Source organism: Lissotriton helveticus, chromosome 5_1 (assembly GCF_964261635.1).
Source record: "Lissotriton helveticus chromosome 5_1, aLisHel1.1, whole genome shotgun sequence".
Taxonomy (NCBI): Eukaryota; Metazoa; Chordata; class Amphibia; order Caudata; family Salamandridae; genus Lissotriton; species Lissotriton helveticus.
The window spans coordinates 1,164,173,762-1,164,194,673 of NC_136065.1; the positions used below are offsets into that span (position 1 = coordinate 1,164,173,762).

Sequence of the window (20,912 nt, forward strand, 5' to 3'; positions counted from 1 at the left end):
CTCTACCCCAGGATACGGCCACTAGAAAAGATCACCCTATTCCCCTAGTTAATGTTTCTATGTCGGCTAACAAGACTAAACTGCCGGGGTGTCAACAAGCTTCGTTGAGTACCAACTCGAGCAAGAAAACGGTGATTGACCTCCCCCCCGATGCTGCCCCTTTGGTGGTAGTCTTAACTGGCGTACCAGAGCTTGATGTCTCCACCAATAAATCATTTGCATCACAGAAAAATAAAGTGGTTGGCTGGTTAAATAAACATAGACCACTCCCTCCTAGGATTTCTAGTGAAATCTTGATGGTCCGAAGGGTGACCTGGTGGGCAATACCAATAAGAACACCAGTGGCGACTGTGTCCTGGTAAATTTCAGGGACTCAAGAACTGTCCTTCACATCTGTAACTGGTTGCAGGGCGATTCAGATACGGGCCCTGCCATTAGCCGCTTTTTATCCTTTTGATCCGGTGCGGCTCGTGGAGGGGCCAGAAGAGGCCTGGACTAGGGTAGAATCAAGAGGACAAAGCAGGGAGAATAGGATAAAGACCTATAATTCCTATATACACAGCCAACTCTTCTATTGTAATAGGTTCAGTTGCTTGGACCTGGTTGATTGACTGCAACATAACCGGGGCGCACCATCTTCTCCAAAGTCAACGGGGGTTCCTACTAAGAACATGGCACACCCCGAGGCAATTACAAACTGCGGTAGTACAGATAGGCCTTTAGGCTCCCATCAGGGGGTGTCCAGTTACCTAAGGTCAATGGAACATTCACCCCCCGTGACCACTGACCAGAGTAATTTCGCAGATGGTGCAATTATCACAGATATTCCTCTGGTAACGTTAGTGCCACTGGGCCCAAAGCTCCCATCTAAAGCGATAAAATACAGTGGTGAACCGGGTGTTTTGTCTATTCTGTCATGGAATTTGGCAGGGTTGAGCAACAAATTGTCTTGTCCAGAGTGGGGGTCTTTTGTCGAAAAGCAAGACGTGTGTCTGTTCCAGGAAACCTGGGCCAGAGAAGACAATCCACGTACTGGATTTGCTACATTTTCAGTCCTGGCAAAATGGGGGGGAAGGGACGCCCATCCGGTGGACTAAGCATCTGGGTGGGTTCTCACCTAGGATGCAAGGCAAGGACACTGAACACGCAGTCGGAGGATGTCCAATGTGTGCCTTTGGAGTGGCCGAATGCACATAAACTTGCATTGGTCAATGTGTATTCCAGACCTGTTAATATAACAAATGAGTCTCGAACCATCAACGAGCTCTCTGTATTCCTGAATACCGTCCCGCAAGGCACATTGTTTGTGGTAGGGGGTGATTTTAACTCCCATTTCGAGCCACTACCGGGTTTGATGGACGGAGTATCCATGGAAGAGGATGATCGGTGGGCAATACCTCCAATAGTGGGCGCCCCGGCCAAGTCCTGGACTCCGTTAGCTGTCCAAATAACGGCTCTGACTCTTAACCATTCAATCAGGGCCTGCAATGGACGCACTCAATCAGACATCACCCCCAAACCTACTTTTAATAAACCTGGGCAGGAGTCACGTTTGGATTACATCTTTGTTGAATCACGCGCTTGGGATAAGGTCATCGACTTTATGGTCATTAATAGAGGTGAGAGTGACAACAATGCGCTGATTCTGGTATTTTCCTTACCTGGTCTCCCAAATGGTAACCTGTTGCTTAATGGTGAGAGCGACTCTAGGGCGACCCTTTCTAGCAACAGGCGTAGAGTCAGGAAGTCTGGTTTTCAGAGCATTTAAGAGCCCTTAAAAGAGTAGCTAGGAAATTGGAAAAGGTCTGGAGATCTACACATCAGGAAACAGATAAAACATGTTACCAAACAGCGTTAAGCACCTATCACAAAGCTATTAGAGTAGCCCGAAAAAATCATATTGCGTCCCAACTTTCGGCTGCTGGGGGTGCTCCTAAAGCACTATATCAGATTATAGAGACTTTTGTTAAACCGACTGCCTGTGAAAGCGTGGATATGGCTTCCCAGCAGTTATGTGGTGACATCTTCTGCTTTTTCACAGAGAAAATAGATAAGATCTATGAAAAAATCAAATACTCTAATGTATTCAATGTAGCTATTTGCTATTTGTCAGCATAGAATGCCATCTTATGTTATAGAAGAAACCAGAATTGATACACTCACTAAGTTCACGGATATCTCTTTGAAGGAGGTGGTGGACATGGTGAGCCAAATAAAAAGTAGATGTCCATCAGACCAGATTCCAGCCAGAATCATGCCGGTGGTCGGTAAGGTGCTCGGTCCAGAGATCCAGGGACTTATCAACCGCTCGCTTGCGGAAGGTTGCGTTCCACGTGAGTGGAAAAGGGCATTGGTGAGACCAATTCGGAAGAACACCTCGATCCCATGGATAGACCTATCTAATCTTAGACCTATATCTTTGCTCCCTTTCCCAAGTAAGATCATGGAGAAACATGTGAACAAACATCTTTCAAATTATATCGAACAAAACGGAAGCCTGGATTATTCTCAATCCGGTTTTAGGCCAAACTTCAGTACTGAATCGGCCCTGCTGTCGGTAATGGACGACCTCCGCATGTACCAGGATAGGGGTTTTTCACTGATCCTGGTACTGCTGGATTTATCGGCAGCGTTCGATACCATATCACATGACATCATGATGGGACGCCTTGTAGAGATCGGGTTAGAGGATCGGGCACTGGCCTGGCTGAATGGCTTTCTGTCCGAACGCACTCAATGTATTGACATGGGTGAGTTCCGGTCAGCAGAGGTTAAGATCACTAAGGGGGTGCCACAGGGCTCATGTTTGAGCCCAACCCTTTTTAATATCTATGTGGCCCCCCTGGCCAGGATTATGAGAGCCTTTGGTTTCATCCCAGTGTCCTACGCTGATGACACCCAGCTCCTCTTCCCGTACAAATCCCTTACCTCGGAGGTTAAACAATCCTTCTCCGAAGGCATGAAGGCGGTTTCCCAATGGATGTCTTCAAACTTTCTCCAGTGTAATGTGGGAAAGACGGAAGTCATGCTGTTTGGAGAGACTAAGCTACAATGGGCCCCAGATTGGTGGCCACCTGATCTTGGCCCAGTTCCTGAACCAAAGCAGGTGGTAAAGAATCTGGGGGTCCGTGTGGATCATGAGCTATCCCTGAAACAACATGGAAATAGCTTAGTGGGATCATGTTTCCACGTGATAGGTCTTCTCCGCAAGGTATTTCCACTACTTCCCGACTCCACTCGAAATACTCTGGAACAGGCCCTGGGGGTTAGTCGATTAGACTCTTGCAATGGTCTGCTGGCAGCTGCAAATGAAGAAGTATTGGACAAACTTCAAGTGGTCCAAAATACTGCTGCGAGGTTGGTCCTTAAGGCCCCCCCAGGTCCCCCTCTAAACCTGTTTTTGAAAAGCTACACTGGCTGACAGTTCGTCAGAGAGTAAAATTCAAAACCTGTTGTATAGTCCACAAGAGTCTGCATGGACTTGGCCCCTGCTATCTAGCAGAGAAATTTGTCCCATATGTTCCTGCCCGTACCCTTAGATCGAGTGATCAGCTTCTCCTACAAGTCCCTAGGATAAGAAGGGTAAGACAGGGTGGCAAAGCTCTTTCAGTGGTCGGGCCTGTGCTATTGAACACGCTTCCACTCTTGTTGAGGCAATGTTCGGATTATCTGACGTTCAGGAAAAAGTTGAAAACCTTCTTGTTTAAAATGTGATAGGGTCTTTTTATTCTTTCATTACACTCATACTCTCCTTTTTCATGACTGTTTTTTTTTCTCCCACTATATGCTATTGTTGCTTTTGGGCGCAGAGATACTCCTTCGGGAGTGGATTCAAGCGCGATACAAACCCGCAAATAAATAAATAAATAAATGGGCCAGCATAGCAGATAACCCCAAGGTGATTGCAGAGCTTTATGCTCTGATTGTCCCCATATTCGAGGGCATTGGAGATCTAGCTTCTCAACCCCGCTCCTCTGAGAATTATAATCACATCGGCGCTCTACACCGGGAGCTAATCAGTACAGTTGCGGAGGTGTTTAATCCCCCTGCGACAAAAAAGACATCTAAGGCCGCCAGACTGTCTTGGTACAACGCCGCCTGCAGAAAGGCCAAATCAGATCTCCTAGCATCTCTGAAGCCAAATAGTATTAAGGCGGTAATTAAAGCAAGGAGAACAGAATACAAACGCCAATTACAATCTGCCAAAGCTGACTGGGACCACGATAATTGGGTAAATATGTTGGCCGCTCTCAAAACTAGAGACCCCCGACCGCCGCTGTTGAGGCAAACATTGCTGCGGAAGTGTGGGAGGAACATTTTGGCGTCTTGTACGGAAAACCAAATAGTGATCAAGTAGGGGACAGAGGGGGGGGTTTTCTCCACGCCGACTCCCAAATAGATTGGGATGGATTTAACGAGGCAGGGGTTAGTGCTGCAATATTAAAACTTGCAGCCGAAAAGCCCCCAGAGTTGGATAAGCTCCCAGGAGACCTATTCAGGCATGAGCCTGAGACATGGGAACCATGGGCCAGATGTAGCTCGCCAATTACCGGTCGGTAACAGCCGATATCGGCCGTTACCGACCGGTATTTGGGAATTGACATGTAGGGAGCATTTTATTTACAGAATCGGTATATTTACCGATTCGGTAAATTTACAGATTCTTTAAAATACCGAATCGGTAAATATACCGATTCTGTAAATCAATATGTAGGTGGCACTGTAATCAGTGCCAAAGGCCCTTACCGAATCGTTATTTACCATGGAATACTAGTACATGGTAATTAACGAATTCCAGTGTACATGCACATCTGTGCATGTACACCTGTGCCATGTGGCACACAGACATGCCCTAAGGGCATGTCTGTGTGTCACATGGCACACAAGCCCGAAAGAGGGGTGCAACAGGGTGTCAAGGTGACACCCTGTCCCCCTTGTAAAATCGGTAATTGTACCGATTTAGTAATTCCGAATCGGTATTTGCTATTGAATCCTATGGGCTTCAAGGCCCATAGGAATCAATGGCAGATACCGATTCGGTAATTACCGAATTGGTAATTACCGAATCTTACAGATTCGGTATTTTTACCGAATTATTTACCTACATAGTAATTACCGAATTGTAAATACCGAATCGGTAAAATTCGGTATTTACCATTCGGTAAATTGCTATTACCTACATCTGGGCCCATATCTCATGGTTATATTTAATGCAGTCTTGGGGGGAATGGCGATGCCTAGTACTTGGCTGGGAGCAGAGATTGTCCCTATTTTTAAGAAGGGCTCTCCTCTGCTCCCAGCCAACTACAGGCCCATCAGCCTTATCGATGTGACACAAAAGATCTTTGCAAGGCTGATTTTAGACCGCCTCCTAGACTGGGTGGACGAGCACTCAATCCTGAGCCCATACCAGGCAGGGTTCAGGAAAAATGTATCCACTATGGATCAAATTTTTCGCTTGACCCTTTTATATTGGAAAACGGTTAAGTGTGAGGGTGGCAGCCTCTACACTGTTTTCGTAGATCTCCGTGCGGCCTTTGATTTAGTCCCACGGGGGAAATTATGGTCTGTACTCTTAGATTTGGGTATTCCACCCCAACCTTTGGATATAATCATTCATCTCCATACGGAAAATTTTGCACAGGTTAGATGTGGCAAGCATGGTGAGCTTTCAAGTAGATTCCCCGTTGACAGGGGGGTGAGACAGGGTTGAGTTTTGGCTTTGACCCTGTTCTGCCTCTACGTCATCGGGGTAATCGCTCACCTGAATGCGGTCTTAAATAGTGATGCCCCCAAGCTTGCTGGTAATAGGGTGCCCGCGATTATGTTCGCGGATGACACCCTCCTACTGTCTAAATCCCCAATGGGGATCCAGCCTGTGCTTAATGGTTTTGAGGCATTTTGTGTCGAACACGGTTTAGAGATCAATGCGCTCAAAACAAAATATATGAACTTTAACCCACCATCAACCACACGCCCAAACCCGAGTATTGGCTCAACCAGGTTGGAAAGGGTCAAGACATTTGAATACCTTGGGGTGACAATAAACAAATCAATGACGTGGGGACACCACCAAATCAAATCCCAACTTAAATTGGCTCAAGTAGCGGGAGGCATCACTAAACTTGTAAACATGAACAAATCCACTATCAAACCAATTGGCCCTCCCCTGGAGATATACAGACTCCAGGCAAGGGGAGCCGCATTATATGGTGGCGACCTCTGGGGTCATACGTGTTGAAATGAAATCCTTGTTACTGAGAACAAATTTCTCAGGCAGCTCCTGGCTCTGCCCCCAAGCACTCCACTACTACCTCTGAGGCTTGACACGGGTCTCAGACCAATAGATGAGGACTTGGGCCTAAAGCCTCTCACTTTCTGGAGGAGACTTTGGTCAACGCCAGAGTTATTGAATTATAGGCTCGAGCTACAAGAAATTTTAAGTCTTCCGCAAGCGGGGAAAATCCCATGGCTCTATTACGTTAAAAATGGCCTCGGGATGTTGGGCCTACATTTATTGTGGTCTGACCCGGAAACTGCTTGTAGTCGGGTTTCACGTAAGCATTTGGCTTCATTGTATCATGAAAGCAAAATCTTGGCCTCTATACAGGGCACACAGACCGGCACCCTTTCAGGATTATTTTTTAAAGATTGCTACCAATTTGAGTGTGTTTTAGATGAGATTTATCCTAAAATCACCAGGAAATTATATTTGCAATGGAGGTACGGCACATTGCCGATGAGAAATTTTACAAGCAAATGGTCTCCGACCTCCTCCAAAAACTGTCCTGGTTGCAATTATGAGCAGGAAAATGATATACATATAATGTTTTTTTGCCCAGTTTATGGTAAAGCAAGAAGGCACTGGATCATACCCACTTGCAAAAACATGGGCCTCAGACATTGTATGCAGACATATAGGATTTTTAAAACAGATTTATCACCTGCAATTGTCTTTGCTGTAGCGAAATTTCTGGAATCCATGGGCCTTATTTATGAAGGCCTTGCGCCGTCGGTGCGTCACTTTTAACATGGAAAAAAGTGACGCACCGGCGGCGCAAGGCCTTCATAAATAAGGCCCCATGTGGTTTAGGCGAAGGCTTTTTATCAATATTGACTAAATTTTATTCTACTGTTATAAATTTTTCTGGTGGTAATTTCCAAAGCGGATGGCGACCTGCATCCCATTCCCATTTTTAGATTGGATTCATGACTAAATCTTATTTTTTAGCCCATGGGGCACTCCGACAAATGTTTCACTATCCTGCTTGTATTGTGAGTTGATGTATCTGATAACTCATTATTACTGTACTGTTTTTTAACTTCTATTATGCTGTGATCTCTTTTATGGCAAAATTGCCGAAATAAAGAAATAAAAGCGAAAGCGATTGTGCTGGATGCTTTCTTCTTGGCTCCAGTGGGTCTTTGATTTGCACTAGTAAATATTTTATTTTTATACAAACTCGCCTACTGCTCCTCTTTACAGAGCCCTTAAGTAAAGTATACGTTTTTTATAATGCATCTGTTATTGTTAAAGAGCTTTGAAAGTTGTCTGTCTTTACTTGACAAAGAAAGGCTAAAGTATCATTGTGTTAAAATTATGACACTGTTTAAAGCTTTGCTAGGAATCTGTCACCCTAGAAATTTGAATTGCCCAGTGAGAATCTGTGTTCCTTTTTTGTACCCATTGGTACTGTTGGTGCACTGACTCTGTGGTGAAATCCCTCCAATAGGGGCATTGTGGAACAGTACGGTGTGTAGATTTTCAGGGGAACTATACCTCTTCTACTGCTCATTTAAAATTGAATGCATGTGGGGCATGCAAGTTGATGCCATATAATGAGTCGTCATTTCATGCATTATTACTAACAGTGCATCACTTTTTTTTGTAGAATATAATCCCCAGAGGACATGGCGATGAATATGTACAGCACCAATTTGGTAACTATGATGACGGTTGAAACACACATGCCTCTATGATTATCGCAGATTTCCACATCTGTCGTTACTAATGTTTCACATCTGTCTGGAATACAGCCTTGATGCATGCACAATAAGAGGCACAATATATGGCCTCATATGCACACATAGGTCAACACACACATGAACATAGAACATCATACCTAGAAATTCGCATGAACACAGACCAACAACAGGCTGGTAGCCATGCACAAGGCTCAACAATGCACAGACATGCTTGCCACCTTTACAGATAGACACATGGGCACCCATGCACTTAAGCACAAATAGCATATATGGAGAGAGATATGACGTTAAACATGCCCTTCTGCAAGAGGTGGCTCAGGGCAATGTGTTTCAAGGGATCATCAAAGACTTAGGGACACCAGAGGGGCTGGGGAGCATCTGCACCATGGGAACACATTATAATGAGGATGATATCTTTGACAAACAAAGATGATGAGCAACAATAGACAACAGGTTTCCTGTCTCACAGGAACACAAGGTGATGTACTTGGTGATAAGCCTAAGAAGAGTGTGGGTGGTGTGCCTAAGAGAACACTGGTTGATATCTGTTGTACATAGACTTTGTCTCTTTTCCCCAGGTTTGTATTTCCTTGATACTCCCTTGATGTCACTGTATATTTACCAAGTGACATCATAGAATGTTGTAGTTATTGCTTAAGCCTATTGAAAGTTGGAGGCAGGCTGAGGGACATGGAGGTCACTCCTGGTGGGGTCTCTTATTTACTATCATAAGAACTGAACCTGTAACCATCTTGAATAAAACTACATGAATATATTCCTGACTCAAGAACATCTTTTATATACCACAATATCCTTCAAAGGAACAATGGTTGCTGGTTACCATGGGGACACTGCATGATGTTGATGAAGGGAGCACTGAGGTATGAGACTCAAGGTGATCTGCAGTAAGCATACAAGATGATGCACAATTGGGTCACATTTCTTAAGGAAATTGCTACGTGGGTACCTTATCAGTTTTCATTATATACACAAATATATATTTCATGTTTATTATGTTGATAATTACAATATTTTTATATACTTGCTTTCAAAGTAATTGCATGCATTGCTATTAGTTATGATACAATAGGGTAAATGAAAGAATTAACTTATTAAACAAACTTTTTACTGTCCTTGTTCTCTTCATTATTCGTTATCCTATGCTTATATGAAGAATATAGCGTAATAAATTATATAACCATAGAATCATAGAACAGGAAGCAAAGTAGTGCTGACTCACCTCTTGAAAATGAATGACTTGTTACAGCCGTCCAGCGCATTGATAAAAACTTGTATACAAGGCCTCATTTATGAGTAATTGGTGTAGGACAGTGCTGTAAGTCTTCTTGGTGTGCTGCCCTACGTCACTGTGAAAGGGCAGGAATGCACCGTATTTAAGAAATATGGTGTATTCCTGTCCTTTTCTCCTGCCCTGCACAATTAGCTGCCTGGTGCCAACGTAGGCAACCGTGCACCATGGAGCAAAGGTGCCTCTGCTACAGTCAGTATTGTTTTTCAACAGTAAGGGGTCCCTTACTGCACAAAAACAATCCAGAGATGTGTTTTCTTCTGTCCAAGTCTGGTGCAGAATGCAGCACACGTTGAAAGAATAAAAAACGAGGAAAAATAAAATTATTTCCGGTCAGGATCACCCTGTTGGTGAAGTTACGTTTGTCTAGAAGCTACTGGAGTTCGCCTAGCGTCTCCTTTCTTTACTTGAGCAGCTGCCCTATTTTCTGCTACATGCCAAAGGAAAAATTGGTGGACAGAATGCATAACAGTGTCATACACTCATCCAGGTACAGAGATCTGGGCCTAAATCCATCATTTTTTGCTCACCATTCCATTCCAGTTTGGACCCTGCCATGTGCAAATCAGTGTTGACCCTGCGCCCAATGGGAACAGTCCAGCCAGAACTGCTAGACCAGGTCCTCCCTGGACTGGAAACAAGCATCCTAGGACCAGTTTCAGGCTTTCAGCCCTCATCAGCCAGGATTGCTTGACTCCAGTGGCATGGAGAGCACGGGACCCATATCTGAGCATACCCCTCCCAATCGGGGTGACAAATGCAAAAAGAACAATTGATGGACAGAATGCAGAACAATGTCATACATTCACCCCGGTACAGAGATCTGGGCCTAAATCCATCGTTTTTATGCTCACCATGCCATTCTAGTTTGGACCCTGCCATATGCAAATCAGTCTTGACCCTGCGCCCAATGGGAACAGCCAGCCAGTACTGCCAGACGAGGTCCTCCCTGGACTGGAAAAAAGCATCCTAGGACCAGTTTCAGGCTTTCAGCCCTCATCAGCCAAGATAGCTTGACTCCAGTGGCGTGGAGAGCTCGGGACCCACGTCTGAGCATACCCGTTCCACTCGGGGTGACAAATGCATAAAGAACAATTGTAGGACAGAATGCAGAACAATGTCATACATTCACCACAGTACAGAGATCTGGACCTAAATCAAGCTATCCTGGCTGAAGAGGGGTGAAACCCCGAAACTGGTCCTAGGATGTTTGTTTCCGGTCCAGGGAGGACCTGGCTTGGCAGTTCGGGCTGGACTGTTCCCATGAGGCACAGGGTCAAGACTGATTTTCATATGGCCTGGTCTAAACTGGGGTGGCATGGTGAGCAAAAGAATGATGGATTTAACCCAGATCTCTTGACTGGGGGTGAATGTTTAGATATGTTGTGCATTCCGTCTATCAATTGTGTGTCTTTTGCTATTATTTACTACAGCTCAACTACCTTATCACTGGGGAGCCTGCATATCACTTCCACCGACTCCAGTTTAATCCTCTTGAATGATAGCTGGGTGACCAGTCCCTCTGCCTTTTCCCTGATAGTGGGGACCCAAGCTCCTCTGCCAATTCCCCAAAATAGCCGAGAAGGTCTGCGCATTCCATGGTTTCTGTTTGGTCAATAAACAGGAAGTCATCCAGGTAGTGTATACACCCCCCCAGGGTATCGTGTCCCCACCTCCCATTACAGGTAACTGCTGAAGGTTTCAAAATAAGCACAAGACAATGCACATTGCATGGGTAAGCACTTGTCATAGTAATAGACGTTGTTTAGTTGGGGGCGTGGCCTGGAGCCGATGTGAGAGGACACGAGCTGCGGAGCTCTGGCCGATGTACCCTGAATAAACAAATATCCTGAACCCCGGCGTTTCCACTTTGTGGCCGATGAATGGCAGATTGACCCGGGAGGGTGCCGCTTCAACTACCGCAGCTCGGCAGACTGAGTTGATGTGGCAGATCGACAAAATCTGAGCTGGTGGTGAGAGGGTCTGTGAAGGGGAAGATGGTGGCTTATGAAGGACGGAGCACTTAGCTCTTGGCAGCGCGCCAGCGGTGTATGCAGGCAGAGGCTGGAAGCATTTTGCTATGACCGATAACGGAGGAGCCAAGAGCAAAAACACTTTGCACAGTAGGTTGGCAGCTGAGGAGTTGGCGGAGCTGCTGAGCGCATTGCAGTGAGGTGAATTCAGAAATGACGGAGGTGGCTGAGTGACGTTGAGGCCCGTATTGGAGATGGCGCTGAGGTGGGAGTGGAGATCCCCGGGTGAGCGCTGAGGGTTTTTCATCGGAGACCTGCTGGCTCTACTGTCCCCGCCACAGCCCGGTAAGGAAAGGCCTGTGCAGGGAGGGCAGAACTCAACTAACTGAGATCACAACAAAGGACAGCTGCAAACTCGAGGGACAGGGCCACCCCCTTGTATCCCCATATTAATAGAGAGCAAAAATGTGTGGGAAATCGGCTGAGTAGTATACGAGTCTCTGGAAGAGCGTGCGAAGCAGAACAGCGCTAGAGACCTACAAAGAGGAGGAGACAGGCTAGGCCTAGATAGGCCTAAAATCCAGCACGTCCAGCCAAATGACACAGGAAGGGGATAGGTGCTGTTCTAGGGAAGTGGGGGCACTGGGGAGGAGGCCTCGTCTTCCCAGTTGCACAGACAACCCAGATGACTAAACTGGCCCAATATTCAGCAGAGGATAATATTTCAAGATGAAAGTAAACCGTCTACAGGGCAATCTGCAATCTCTGAGAGAGAGGGGACCTGATCAACTGAGGGGAGTCCCTCATGCGCTGTCGTTTCTTGGAAAACACAGACAGAGAGGGGAAGAAACCGTCAGGAGAAGGGCGATATGCCTGATCTGGACTCTGGCAATTAGTGGGAGAACGGGTACATAAGATTGACACAATAGACTTACGCCCTAGATCCCTGGAGTGCACAAGACCTGGCCAAACCAGCAATTAATCTGTGAAGAATATTGGAACAGTACTTAAAGTACAGACTGGGGAGGAGCCCCCTCGTCTAGGTGGAGTGCAAGCCCAGTATCTACTGGCGGATTGCACAAATTGAACCCTACAACAACCCACAGGTGGAAGTCCACCCGGAGAGATCGGGAAACCATCGAAGAGGAGGGGTTGTAGTGGCCTCAGCACTGGGGGCACAGGGAACCAAACAGATGAGGAAGAAGAATGTGTGGAATCGGGGAAAGAGACGGTCATCATGACCCCCACTCTAGTGGATATTATGCAAGCTATCACAGCATCCAGAGAACCCTTAGAGGCAAAAATCGATTTGATTGGGACGATTTAAATCTACTAAATGATGACCACCACAAGCTCATAGAACGGGTGATAGCTTCCGAAAAGGTACTCTTTGATCTTCCTAAAAATGTAGTGATGCTTTAAAAGTTGCTTAATGCGGGCGAGGCCCAAGTCCAAGTGCTTGCAGCGCGAGCAGAAGACAGCAAAGGGAGGTTGCACAGAAATAACATAAGGATAATAGGAATGCTGGAAAAAACGGAGGGCACGGACATGGTGGGATTCTTGAAGACTGGATCAAAACAGAAGTGTCCCCAGAAGGTCTCTAGAGCTTGAGCGCGCCCACAGAGTTCTGACCAAACCGCCTCAGCCGGGGGGCCCTCCCCAGCCCATAGTGGTGAGACTACTTCATTTACAGGATCATGACCACGTACTGTTTAAGGCTCGTCAAAAACAAGAGCTGCAGATGGCCAACAGTACGAGAGACGTACAGTGTCAAAGGGCTTCATTCTTAGCTTTTAATAAGAAACTGAGGCAACTTCAGATTCCCTACGCGATGTTGTTTCCAGCTCAACTACAAGTGGCAGACCAAGCTGGGGCGCAGTTCTTTACCATCCCACAAGAAGAATGGGAATGGCTGGAAACTCGACAAGGCCAGAAAAGGAGGGGCTACCTCACCGGTGCGCCTGCAACAGCGCACAGAGGAAAGTAAGGCTACGGCATGCGCTCCATCCTCTAGAGAGGCCAGAACTGAGAGGCTCAAGGCGCTGCAGGCAGCGGTGGAACTTACCAGGGGAGACCAGCCCTGTTTCAAGCAAGACTGGACAAAATACAGATTAAGCAGATGGATTGGTAGGTGCTAGTTCTAACGAAAACTCAGATGAGGACTTACCAAAGGTCACACCACAAACAGCAGATGATATCGCTTGAATAGGACAGATCGGAGGGATGAAGTGAATGAATAACAACACTACTGATGGGTCTTAAGTTAAATGGGAGGGGCGATGGGACAGGACTCCTAGAAGCCGGTTTCTTAAAATAGTCACTGAGACCCGGGATGATAATATACTAGCAATATTTTCGGGGGTAGAGCTTGGTGAAGTTCCGAGGTCTGCAGAGTACACTACACAGCCCCAGCACCAGAAGAAGACATTGTTTTGTAGATTAGTCCGAGTTTGGATGGGAACTCGTTTGGTTGCACCTGTCCGGGGGAGGGGGAGTTCGGGGTTCTTATTGATCTACTTAGGGGTTTGTTTTTTGGAGCCAGGCGTGTCATAGATAGGGATACCACAGGCGAGGTGTTACATCTTATACAATGGTACCCCCACAGATCTTAAATGTATTTCTTGGAATGTACGGGGATGCATACATTGTCGAGAAGACATAGGATACATGCTTACCTAGTCAGGAGATGAGTGTAGATTGCATTACTTCAAGAAACTCACGTTATGGCACAAAAGGGAGCTGCACTTCAGCACAGATGGAGAGAACAGGTGTTTTATACTAAATATTCAGCTTTTGCACGGGGTCCTGATTTGGGTAAGAGCAGGAGTGCCCTTCCAATGTACGAACCAAATGATTGACCCGGAGGGCCGGTACATTATGGACTATGGTAAATTGGATGGCAGAGACATTGCCCTGGGCAACCTCTATGGGCCTAATACGGAGCAGCCCGTATTCCTGGCCCAGCTCTCCAGAACACTGGCCACCGTACTGACAGGCCCGGTAACTTTAGGAGGGGGTTTTAACTGTGTCACTAATGTTGAGTTGGACCGCTCACATCCGCCACTCCCAGATGCTCCTAAACATAAAATAGCTGAAGTGTGTCTGGACTGACAACAGAAGTGGGGGTTGGTGGACTCCTGGAGGGCGCAGCGTCCTGGGGACTGGGACCATTCCTTCTTTTCTGCATTACACGAACTCCATAATAGACTTGATTCTATATTGTGCTCCCCAGACATTCAAGAAAGTGTACAAACTAGTAAATACCTTACTAGAACAATTTCAGATCACATCCCAATATTATTGGGAATAACATGGTCCTGCAAGAGGCCTAAAATCCTGACTTGGCGATTGAAACCAGAAGCAATAGAGGATCAGGGGCCAGATGTAGGTAGGGTTTTACCGGTCGGTAATGGCCGAATTCGGCCGTTACCGACCGGTATTTGGCATTTGATATGTAGGGGCAGGTAAACAGGGAAAATCGGTAATTTTACCGATTCGGTAAATATACCGGTCGGTAAATTTACCGATCGGTATATTTACCGAATCGGTAAAATTGATATGTAGGTGGGACTCTTCTGAGTCCCACAAGGCCTACAAAATCGGTATTTTACCATCAAATTGTATTTGATGTTAAAATACCGATTCAGGTGTGCATGCACATGTGTGCATGCACACCTGTGCCATATGACAGGCAGACCTGCCCTTAGGGCAGGTATGCCTGCCATATGGCCCCCGAACCTTTTGTGGGGGTGCTAGAGGGTGTCAAAGTGACACCCCCTGCACCCTTGTCAAAATCGGTATTTACCGAATCGGTAAATACCGACCGGTAATGCCCCATTCATTCCTATGGGCTTCAAAGCCCATAGGAATGAATGGAGCATTACCGGTCGGTATTTACCGAATCGGTAAATACCGATTCTTAACGATTCGGTAAATGGAACATCTGGATGTTCCTACATACCCCCACTTCTTATTTACCGATTCTTAATTACCGAATCGGTAAAATTCGGTAATTAAGAATCGGTAAATAAGTTTTACCTACATCTGGCCCCAGGTTTCCAGAACGACTGTGGGTACTGCTATTGGGCAATATTTTTAAGAAAACTCCAACACAGCATCATGCAAAATAATAGAGTTGGATGCATTTAACTCGGTTATTAGGGCACGGTGTATCTCAGAGTTAGTGGGGTTACACAGGACCTTACTACAAGACACAATAACAGCAGAGCAGTGACTTTGAGAACTGGAGAGGGAAAGGCCAGAAAGGAGAGATAAACAAGAGGAACTACTGGCAGCTAGGGAGGCGGTGGCTGAGCAAGTTGGACGGCTCTGCTGTTTTAACTATAAAAACTATATAACTAGGGCCCATTCTGAAAGGGACAAATCTGGAGTCCTGCTGGCCTGGCTGTCCAGCCCGGCTAGGAGGGGGTCGGTGAGTGATACTAGAACTAAAGGGATGAGGAGAAGAAACGTTTTACCGCCAGCAGGACATTAACAATATTCTTTGAATTGTATATGAATTTATATAAGAGCAAGCAGTCCCCAATGCCCGAAGATATGGCTGACTTTTTGAATGCTGTAGAACGTCTGGCGGAATCGGAAGAAATAGCAAAGGATCTGGGCGGTGACATAGAGTTGAATGAGGTGAGGGGGGCCATAATATGGCCAGAAATAAAATGGCCGGAACAGATGGACTCCGGGTGGAGTTCTACTCGACCTATGCTGACTTATTTGCTCTTAAACTGGTAGAATGGTACAATCAGGCGATGCAGGAGGGGTACCTTCCCTGCACAATGAAAAAGGCAGTAATTATTCTGCAATTGAAACCATAGAAGCCAGCATGGGACACGGCAGCCTACCGGCCATTTTCTATGCTTAATCTGGCCAATAAATTCTGAGTCAGAGACTGATGGCCTGTCTTCTCCCTCACATGTCAACATTAATTCACCGGGACCAGGCGGGTTTAATTCCCACCAGAAACACCGCATTAAACATTAGACATCTCCTTCATATCTTAGATGCGAGATACAACTGCGAGGATGATGAGTCCATCTTTGCAGTAAAAATTGAAAAGGCCTTTGATAGCCTTGAATGGCTTACCTGTTCGAGGTGATGAATAGATTTGGATTAGCTCCAGCATTGATTAAATGGACGGTTCTGTAATATGCGGATTCTACTGCCTGGCTCAAGATGGGTAGACTGGTCCCTGGAAGTTGTGGAATATAGAGACGTACGCGAAAAGGGTGCCCTCTGTCTCCCCAACTGTTTGCCTTGGCCATGGAGCCGCTGTTTGAGGGTGTTTGAGGAAGCACGCCAGACTCATCATATCGCATTATATGCGGATGATCTGCTATTATTCCTGGCAGATGCAGGAGGAGCACTTAGAGGGGCAAAAGAACTTCTTCATGATCTGGGGCAGGTAGTGGGCCTAAAAGCAAACTGGGCAAAGTCGTCTCTCTTTCCAATCAGAGCGGATAGGGTTGGCCTACTAAAAACAGATGGAGTAAGGTTGGGTATCCCACTGCTTGAAATACCTGGGCACCCAAATCTATCACTCTCCCAGTAACTTATTGGAAGTGAATGTAGGGAGGGCACTAAGGGGAGTTAAAAACAGTTTTGACTTTTGGGGAACCCTGCCTCTATCGGTGGCGGGTAGAGTTGCCCTCCTAATGATGGTGATGTTCCCAAAGCTACTGTATTATTATGGAGTGCGACCGGGTTGGATCCCAACCTGAATGTTCAACCAACTAAAATCACTGGTGACGACGTTCATATGGGGGCTTGGCAGGTGGAGGGTAGCACTCAATACTCTTATGAGGCCGAGAGCAGAGAGAGGGTTAACAGCTCCTGATTTTGAAAATTATTACATTGCTACGCAATTGCAATGGCTCACAAAATGGGTTGTGGACAAACTTAGGGGGTCAGAAGAGAGGAGGGGAGAGACCCCAAGCTTGAGAATAATTCTGAGACTTCCTTGCCGAGACCGAGACCTCCCAACAGACCTAAGAACAGCACATAACTGCTAGAATAGGAGTCTGAGACGGGCCAAGATTAGACATCCCTATGCACCGGAAGTCCTGTTGATTATGTGTGAAGCACTCTCCATGGAGGTGACTGGCGTAGATTAGGAACTTGGGCAGACCTAGGAATATCTACAATGGGAGACCTATATGAGGAGGGCACCTTGATCCCATTCAATGATCTCAGGGAATTTTACAATATACAGGGAGGAGACTTTCTTTTGCACACAACCCTTACAGCAGCCATGAGGAAACATTGAAGGGAGAGACTCACTGAGCCTGGGACATCGACAGGATGCCAGTATATGGTCTCTGCGGTGGGCACCTTTACGCCGGTCAGATTTCTGTATAGGCAACTCACATATACAACGCTCCCTCCCCTGACTAAGATACATATAGAGTGGGAAGCAGATCTGAACAGACCCATAGCGGACAAGGAATGGGGGACACTGATGGAAAGAGCTTGGAAAAGCACCAGAAATGCAAGGTTTCAATTGGTAAACTTTTACATGCTGCACAGGGCCTACCTTACATCTTATAAGATCAATAAATATTTCAATACACAAACAGCAGCATGCCCGCGCTGCCATAAAATTGGGGCTTAATTTTGACATATGTTCTGGAGCTGTCCGAGCATAAGGGCCTTCTGGGAGGAGGTAACTACGATAATGGCAGAAGTGACTGAGAAAGATATAGTAAATACTCCTGATTACTGCCTGCTACTTTGGTCCCCCCATATGGATATGAACAAAATAACAAGTAAGTTCCAGGACCTTGGGCTAGCATTGGCTAAAAGAGACATCACTAGTCACTGAAAATCGAGGGATGGCCCTAGCTTACTTAGGTGGAAAAAAGAGTTCATTAAATGAGCTGAGTGTGAAAGCTATGTTCGATTGCAAATAGCTGGATGGGTGGGAAGTGAGAAGTCGCTGGAGACAGCTAGAGCATGGCCAGCGTTGCTGGACTTGTTAAAGAACGCCGAAAATATGGGAGGGAGAGACCAGGAGGGAGAATTCCACGATGAAGTTGACTGATTCACCTGTACCAGGCCTAACAGAAGCACTGAACCCATGATAGACAAACCCCCTCTGGGAGGGAAGAAGACCATTGAGTTTGTTCCAGAGACTCACAAGTTGGGAGTGAAATGCCCTTCAATCGGCAAGGTAGAAAGCTGACTAATGTGACACGCCTGGGTGGGGGGTAAAGTTGGGATAAGTTCAGGTATCTATATAGGAGTTGTAAAGTCTAAAGTACGCAAAAGCATACAGTTTACTGATATTATGTACGTCATATGAACGCCCTAGTGGCGGGTATTTTGAACCATGATGCGGATATATACAACTGGAAGTGTTACCTTTGTGAGGTTTCCTCTTCTAAAACGCACTAAGGGGTAGACAAATGAAGTTGCATTCGCACTGCCATACCATTGTATTGATTGTCTGAAAACTCAATACAATTTGTTTACAAACAAAATAGGCGTTGTTTCGTTAGAAACCCAATAAATGGTAGCTGGGTGGGTACACTGGCAGTAGATGAATATGCGATATTACAACGCAAGTGATACATTGCATGCCATTGCAACGCAGTTCTTACAATGACCGCATTGTTACATCGCATACCATTACAACGCAAGTCGTTACAACGAGTTGCTGGAGGGGGCGCTGTATGCTGGAATAATATAATTTACTATTCCAACTCCAGTCTGTGCAACAGTAGGGAAGGTGTTCTCATACATGGCATTCGACAGAGGGCTGGGACTGAGTGCATACTAACTGGGATGCCTGGCTCTTCACCTCTGCCCAGGAAGCCAAGGCCTCATTGAACTATGTATCTGGAGGTGTATGCGATCTAACCAAACTCCAGCAAATGTAATATGCCTTAATCATTGGACTTTACTACGCTGCTTGTTCTGTATAGCAATTTCAAGCAATGAGGCGCCCTTACATGTCATCTCCTGAAATCATATCCCAAATTAGTTTCCACATTTTAATGCGTCTAGGTGAACCTTTAATACAATCTAGCCTACAGGTATTTTTAACGTATAAAATCCATTCTCTTAGTAATGGTGCTGTCTGTGTTACCCATTTCGTGCATATTTCTCTACGTGCCATAATTATCAATGCAAATAATAGATGTGCTTGAGATATGTTTGCTATGTACTTTTTATTACCTTTGTGCATTATTGTGAGAAGTTGGCCTGATATGCAGTGCTCACTATTCTAGTGATCACTATGTATCAGTCCAAACAACCCTTATTGATGATTGGTTGTAAGTCAACCTTATAGACCAGCTATCCTAGTAGCATGGATACGAGCAGTCTAAGGCTAAGACTCTAGAGGGCGTGTTAAGCCAGCTGTTTTACCATCACATTACCCCTTGAACACCAAGTGAAAGGACACCACACAAGTTGTTATGAAAATAAATGTATATTTATTTCTAACAAGTCTACCCTGAACTCTTTATGAGTCAGGGAGCTAAGCACAATACAAAACTCTTAAGAAAATACTTTAAGTCGCACAATTTACACAAATGCCCGAGGGGCACGAAAAACCATATATTACAAAAGTGGAATGCGAATTACTAGCAGGTAAGTAACTATTCTCATAGACTTTAGAAACACTAGTCCTACAATGCTAAACACTTAGATTAGTTGCAGGAGGCCTGTGGACGTCGTGTGCAGAGTGGGAACTCTCACGCGTAAGGCGGGAAAAAGTCTATGGAAGCTAGAACTCACAAAGTTACTGTTCTCGGGCGAACCCGACTAGCTGGGACGAAAACGGGAGTGGATCCGAACACTTGGAGTGTTGGACTATGCTGGGGCACCGGAGTGCTGGATTTACCTAGCCCAGGGGCTGCGGCTGCATAGGGTTCAAGTTGCGTCGGAAACCCACGTTGACGGACCAGGAGCCTGAAGAAGAAGTTGCTGGCAGGCGGCCAGTGAAGAAAAGTTTGAAGAGATCCAAGCCTGGATCCGGGAAGAAGAAAACCTGAAAGCAGAGGGGACCAAGTTCTTGAATCACTAGCCAGTGATTAAGTGGGCACCAGGATGGCACCGGGCGAAGTCACCGCAGTCAGGTGAGTGGGCGCTGCTGGGCTCTGCAGTCTCTCGGACCAGGAGGCGTTGTCGGCGACCAGGATGGAGGTGCGAGCTGTCCCACGAAGGTTCTTGCTGTCGACGTCGCTGGACCCAGGATTGGGCAACAAGTCTTGGCAAATGCAAGGCCCACGCGGTGGACCTAAAATGGCATCTTGAGGGGATCAGGAGGGTCCAGGGTGCTCCTCTTTTGGAGGGAAGCACGGGCTAGTCTGGAGCAACCAGACCAGCAGTGTTAGTTGTCGTGGAGCGTCGTGAGGGGGCCACTAGCCAACGGGCAAGCGACCTGGACAACGCGGTGAACAGCAAAAAGCAGAAGGACCCCACGCCGATCTCGTGGATGCAGGGAGGCTGGACTTCGGTGCTGGAACTGCTCAGGGCCGGGGCTTCTCTTACCCCAAGGCACTCAGTCGAGAGTCACTCAGGCGTCGTGCTGGACAAGCGTCGTGCAGTTCTGAAGATGGCCGGTCCCTCGAGGTCTCGTCACACCCACGGATCACAGCTGGGCTGATGATGTAGGTTGAGGTCAG

The 20,912-nt window shown here is 46.4% G+C and overlaps 1 protein-coding gene across 1 annotated transcript in view; it reads left to right on the forward strand.

The window, feature by feature from the left end:
* The window catches only part of HABP2 (hyaluronan binding protein 2), a 291,624-nt gene that overhangs the window by 37,915 nt on the left and 232,797 nt on the right, over positions 1-20,912 (forward strand). Inside the window, exon 2 of the mRNA XM_078643840.1 lies at positions 7,893-7,941. Coding sequence (XP_078499966.1) covers positions 7,893-7,941 — 49 coding nt within the window. The remainder of the gene's footprint in view (positions 1-7,892; positions 7,942-20,912) is intronic.